Raw genomic sequence first — 5,846 nt, 5'->3', positions numbered from 1 at the left:
CGTATTATGAATAGTCTGCAAGGTCATACTTTGCTGTGATTTTACTTTTAAGCATGCCTCAAATTTGAGTTTAAGAAAAACTAAAGTTTTCTTTCAAATTGTTACACAATGTTTTGCAGTTGGAGTCAGAACTTCAGTCTCTGTGCAGGCTGAAAAACTTTCAGCAATGAGGAAATTAATTCTTCTGGCATCAATTGAATAGGGATGTTTTTTGGTATTCCCCTGGCATTCATTCATTTGGTTTCAAACTCACCAAAACATTATACAATAAACCGGTTAGACGTGTATAATGAGCTTAAAGGAAACTAAACACCCGAGTCACTGCAATCAAATAAACATATCTTGTGCTTCAGTGAAGACAGGAGGCAAAAGTATTGTTTGACTTTTTATTCTGAAAAAAATCCAATAGTTTACAGACGACGTCCACGACGACCTCCCTTTCTGCGGGTGCTGTCTGATGGAATGGGGGTGACGTCCTCTGAAAAAGAAAACGAAAGTGAATTAGACTTCCTCATGGAAAACTATTCACAACCCACCGAACAGAGATCAGGTTTCAATAGATGACACTGTTAGATTCACGTACCGATACGGCCGATCTTCATGCCAGAACGAGCCAGAGCCCTGAGGGCAGACTGTGCCCCTGGTCCTGGTGTCTTGGTTCTTGAGGGAAAAAGGAACAAATAAATCATGATGCAAGCACTTCCCATAAACCCAAACCAATGTCACCAAGATGACATTTCTCGTCAGTCCCTGACTGTAAATGTCTTGTTCGTTCGGGTCTCACCTGTTTCCACCAGTGGCCCTCAGCTTGATGTGCAGGGCAGTAATTCCCAGCTCCTTGCATCTCTGAGCCACATCCTGAGCCGCCAACATAGCAGCATAAGGGGAGGACTCGTCTCTGTCGGCCTTCACCTTCATCCCACCAGTAACGCGGCAGATAGTTTCTCTGAAGATCAAGAGGAAGGAAAACTCATTCAGAAGGATACAACAACAAAATTCACCTGAAAACATTGTTCACCCAAAAACAAAAAGACATCCTCAACTTGTATGACTTTTTCTTCTAAGAAAATCCTGGGCACTATTTACAATGAAATGGAGGAAAAAAAAGCATGTACATGTTGGATGGTATGAACCATTTAATCAGAAACCATATCATAGGTCTGTATGAGAGGAAGCCCAAAACCGAAGTCACTGAAGGACAGCTTTAAGATGAAATGTTGAAATTACATTAAATGCCAATGGCTCATGTACCTAATGGCCATATTTAATTTTGAGAACTAAAGGAAAAGGCAAAATTGTTAGTGAAGAGTGCAACATTTGGTTCCGGAAGTAAAAATAATTCCACTTATTTTCTCCATAGGGAAATTGACTTTTAATGATAACTTATAAACCTTTAACTCTTTCTCCACCATTGACAATTTTTCATCATTTATAACAATGCTTCCCTGCCATTTTCCAGCAACCCATGTGTTCACTGTTATGCAGTAGAGGGCGCTCTTTAGCATCTTTTGAAATCGAGAATCTCTGGATAAAAACAAAGAGCAGCAGAAACGAGCTTTATAAGCATTGCTTATGCATGTTGTAGTCTTTGACAAAAACGTGATTTCCTCAGCTTTTTGTTAAAAACAACAAAAAGAATGTACCCACATTCAAGTGTTGATGCAGTAAACTGCATCAACACTTGCACAACACAACACTTTTTTGTTTCTTTTGTTTAAAAACAGAGGCTCTGTTCTTTCTTTTGATACACTGCATGTTCAGATATTCATAGAACAAAATACTCAAATACCTTTTACATTGCAGCACTTCCAGGTTCTACGTCAGAACACGGGCTCAGCATTGGCCGACACTGTTCACGTGATCAGCACGACGCATGCATGTGATGCTGACGCAGGAGCTGACCAATATTGAGCCAGCATTCTGAAGTACAACCTGGGAGTGCTGCAATGTAAATAGCATAGGAGAATGACAGGGGAGAGAAGAAATTGTTGAATAAAGTTGCTATTTTTGTTTTGGCGCACAAAACGTATTCTCGTTGCTTCATAATATTAAGGTTGAACCACTCTAGTCACGTTGACCATTTTAACAATGTCTTTACTACTTTTCTGGACCTTGAAATGACTAATTACGTTACTTTCTATGGGAGATTAAAAAAACCTCTCGGATTCCATTAAAAATAGGTCTTACAGGTGTGGAACGACATGAGGGTGAGTAATTAATGAGAGAATTCTCATTTTCGGGTGAAATAATAACCCTTTGAAGAAAGCCCTACTGTGAGCTACGAGGTTATTAATATAATATATTCGCTTCTGCAATCAGCCAGCATTATTTCAACTAAAAAAAAAAAAAAAAAAAAAAAAAACAGAAATTTAAGGTGAAAAACTACATTACCCATGATGTATAAAAAAGTCCACCAATCAGAAAGTTCTTAATCAAAATGTGCCCCAAAAAAGCTCTTTAGCTCCTCCCACTCCCATGAAGCACTGCAACTGTCATAATTGAGTTGGTCTCCCTACACTCTCAGAATACTTAAATATTTGTGTATTTGTATATATGAAGACTCTAAAATCCACCTCGGTCAAAAATGAGAACGATATTGAGTGAACACACTCCGCACATACTATACGTTCATCAAATTCTTTCACAGCCTCAGCCCAATCAGAAGTACCGGTACTTGGGTAGAAAGTTATACATGGGAGCTTGATAAAAAGGCAAATTTTAATGAAAAACACTTGGCTTGGAGACTTGGAGGCTTTTGCATCTGAAGTCTTCATTTACACAAATACTATATGCACATGCATATTTTGCAAAAAAATGTTATATATAAATAAATCAACATTTTTAAATCAGTAATTTTATATTTAGTTTTTAATTCAATTGTGCTGTTTGCAATGCTTCATGGGATTGTAGTTCTTTCCCTCAGTATAAAAAAAGTTAAGTACATAGTCTTGTTCTGTTGTATTTTCATCATGATTTTTGAATACTTTTTTGCTTCAAATTAAAGTTTGTAGCTGATTGGCTTTGTTGATGGCTTATAACGCTTTAACAAAGACTTTAAAATCCCTATTACAGAAGTGAATGGAAAAAATATTTCTGGAACGAAGACCAGCTGAAAATGTGGACAGGCACAGTTGCTCTCTATAAAGATTTACATTTTGATTTGTTCATCACACAAAGCTAAATCGCAGAGCCTATAAAACACAAGTATGAACTATTTTATGAATCCTTATTTTGGAGTTTGATAATCCCAGTCTACTTTCACTTATTATAAAAATAAATATATATTTGAGGTGAAAGTCATACAGGTTTGGAATGACAGGGTGGCCAAGATAAAACATGGTCAAAATAGCTGATATCACTGTGTGCCAATAAAAACCTCACTTCAATTGTTTTGCTGGCATTTGTGCTTTTTATAAAGCATACAGATTCTACTCCACATTCTTGGGTTACGTACTTGCCGGAGAGATCAGTGACATGCACAAAGGTGTCGTTGAAGGATGCAAAGATGTGACAGACTCCAAACACATTCTCGCCTTCAGCAACCTGAGGTCCTAGACTGATGACCTGCTCTTCCTTCTTTTCCTTACCCTTGCGAGGTGCCATTGCTGAAACACACCAACATTCAACAGTCAGGTCAAATTCATATGAAAAACATCCTGGGTCTCATGAGAACTTAGATCCTGAGGTCTGAAACTGAAGTTAAACACGTTCACTTATTGACATGCTCTAATGCATTTGCAAAGTGTGCGACTGCGTGCTTAAACTAGTCAGTCACAGCGTTATAAACTACAAAATTAGCTCAGCGTTAACTGCAGACTAACCATTATCACGAAATACTGAGGAAAAACATCCAGGAAGGCCAAAGGATTCATCCACATCATGGCTTTAGACGCCTAAGCTCTGCTAACAAACCTACATAGTCAATAACACGTTCAGTATTATAAGGTTTAAGACACTTTAAACGAAGTCGTTTATTGATTTGGACGAGAAACTAAGCACATTTCCCACACAAACTGTAGAGCAGCGGAGTAAATATAGACAACTACAGCGGCTCATGGAGCTGCGCTGGACAGAGCAATATGGTGCAGGACCCGCTGAAGCGACGCTGGTAATCCGGTTAAAATACAGCATTTATCACCATTTGTGGGAGTAATATCACGTTCTACTGGTGCGTGAAGTGTTAGGGAACATTACAGAAGTTCGATTTTATATTTCACACTTTTTATAAAGGTAGGATTTGAACGGATTGAAACTGTGTTATCTTACCTATGTGTGTCTCTAATCGAGGCCGAAACAGGAAAGGAAAGAAAAACCGCTGCCGGGTTGAAAGTTCAACTTCTACAAGCGGAAGTAATAGTATATATAATAAAAGTCCCCTTGACCGGCATATTTTATGTATACCCTTCACATGCTCGGTTATATGTACTCTTGCTTGTTAAAAAATGTGCTTGGTTCTCAAAAACAACAACAACAACAACAACAACAAAAAAAAAAAAACAAAAAAAAAAAAAAAAAAAAAAAAAAAAAAAAGAAAGAAAGAAACCTCTTTCTCACTAGTTATTTCGTATAAGTTATTTCTGTTATACAGACAGACAGACAGATAGATAGATAGATAGATAGATAGATAGATAGATAGATGCTGTCTGTACAACTCCATTTATGCCTCAGTTAATTATGACTTTTTGCATGCTTATGATTTATTTTGCTTATTTATTAAAAATATTTACTCAAGTCTAACTCTTGCTCTTTTTACTGCTTTTATCTTTATTTTATCTGGTAAGAATAAATCATTTAGTTCTTTCTTTTTTTCTCTCTTTTTTCCCCAGTGATGTTGCAAACAATTATGTACACGAATATATATATATATATATATATATATATATATATATATATATATATATATATATATATTCGTGTAGCCTACATAATTGTTGCAACATCACTGGGGAAAAAAAGAGAGAAAAAAAGAAAATACTAAATGATTATATATATATATATATATATATATATATATATATATATATGTATATTCGTGTACATAATTTAGTTTTTTTTTCCTTTTTTTAGCTCACGGTTCAGTATGTGCAATGTTCAGGTAAAAAATTACTACTGTCAAATAAAAATAAACCAAATAAGAACAAATAATCAAACAGCACAAATAAATACAGTAAAGCAAAGATACAAATAAATAAAGCTTTTCAGGTTTTTCATGTATGCAGTTTTCAGGTACAGAAATTGAATAAAGTAGCTAATAAAATGTAAAACAACATTGCATGTTATCTTCACTGTATAAATTAAATAAAGATCAATTATTATTAATTATTAAGTTACTATTCAGTCATGACCAGTGAGTGATTTCCTTGTCTTTTGTTGTTTGATTATCATTAAGAACACATTCAGACAGCAGGAATGCAAGGGCTGCTGTCTCTTTAAGACATAATACACGGATCAGTACACTGATACTGAACACATGCGTTCTTTCCGCTTAGTTTGCTCATGCCTTGGGCCAGCTCTGTGTATGCGTTGTCAGATATGAGATGAACCACAGTGCAAGTTCGTGCCGAACCGAGTGTGCAGAACGGTACGGTTTGATTTTTTTTATGTGAACGTTACTCGTAAAGTTTTTTTTACGTTACATTACACCCCTTATATATATATATATATATATATATATATATATATATATACACACACACACTATATTGCCAAAAGTATTGGGACACTCCTCCAAATCAAGTCAAGTCAAGTCAAGACACCTTTATTTATATAGCGCTTTTTACAATGCAGATTGTGTCAAAGCAGCTTTACATTGATAACTGGTACATACATTTTGGCTGCACAGCAGC

The 5,846-nt window shown here is 35.9% G+C and overlaps 1 protein-coding gene across 1 annotated transcript; it reads right to left on the bottom strand.

Annotated features, from left to right (window-relative positions):
* Positions 1 to 372: 372 nt before the first annotated feature.
* Positions 373 to 4,419, bottom strand: rps14 (ribosomal protein S14). The gene is made up of 5 exons (XM_048166820.1): positions 4,267 to 4,419; positions 3,455 to 3,605; positions 785 to 946; positions 584 to 660; positions 373 to 478 (listed from the first exon to the last, which is right to left on the bottom strand). The coding sequence occupies exons 2-5, from the start codon at positions 3,601 to 3,603 to the stop codon at positions 411 to 413; spliced, it is 456 nt and encodes a 151-aa protein (XP_048022777.1). The 5' UTR covers positions 3,604 to 3,605; positions 4,267 to 4,419; the 3' UTR covers positions 373 to 410.
* Positions 4,420 to 5,846: the final 1,427 nt, after the last annotated feature.

Source organism: Megalobrama amblycephala, linkage group LG18, assembly GCF_018812025.1.
Source record: "Megalobrama amblycephala isolate DHTTF-2021 linkage group LG18, ASM1881202v1, whole genome shotgun sequence".
Taxonomy (NCBI): Eukaryota; Metazoa; Chordata; class Actinopteri; order Cypriniformes; family Xenocyprididae; genus Megalobrama; species Megalobrama amblycephala.
The sequence above is the reverse complement of the archived record's forward strand: the minus strand, read 5'-3'. Positions and strand labels throughout refer to the sequence as shown.

Bases quoted from the DNA above. Each gene is read 5' to 3' on its own strand.
- rps14 (XM_048166820.1), bottom strand. From the start codon at position 3,603: ATGGCACCTCGCAAGGGTAAGGAAAAGAAGGAAGAGCAGGTCATCAGT. The intron at 947-3,454 runs GTACGTAACCCA...CTTGATCTTCAG, and splicing joins GTCACTGATCTCTCCGGCAA to AGAAACTATCTGCCGCGTTA. The intron at 479-583 runs GTACGTGAATCT...TTTCTTTTTCAG, and splicing joins CATGAAGATCGGCCGTATCG to AGGACGTCACCCCCATTCCA.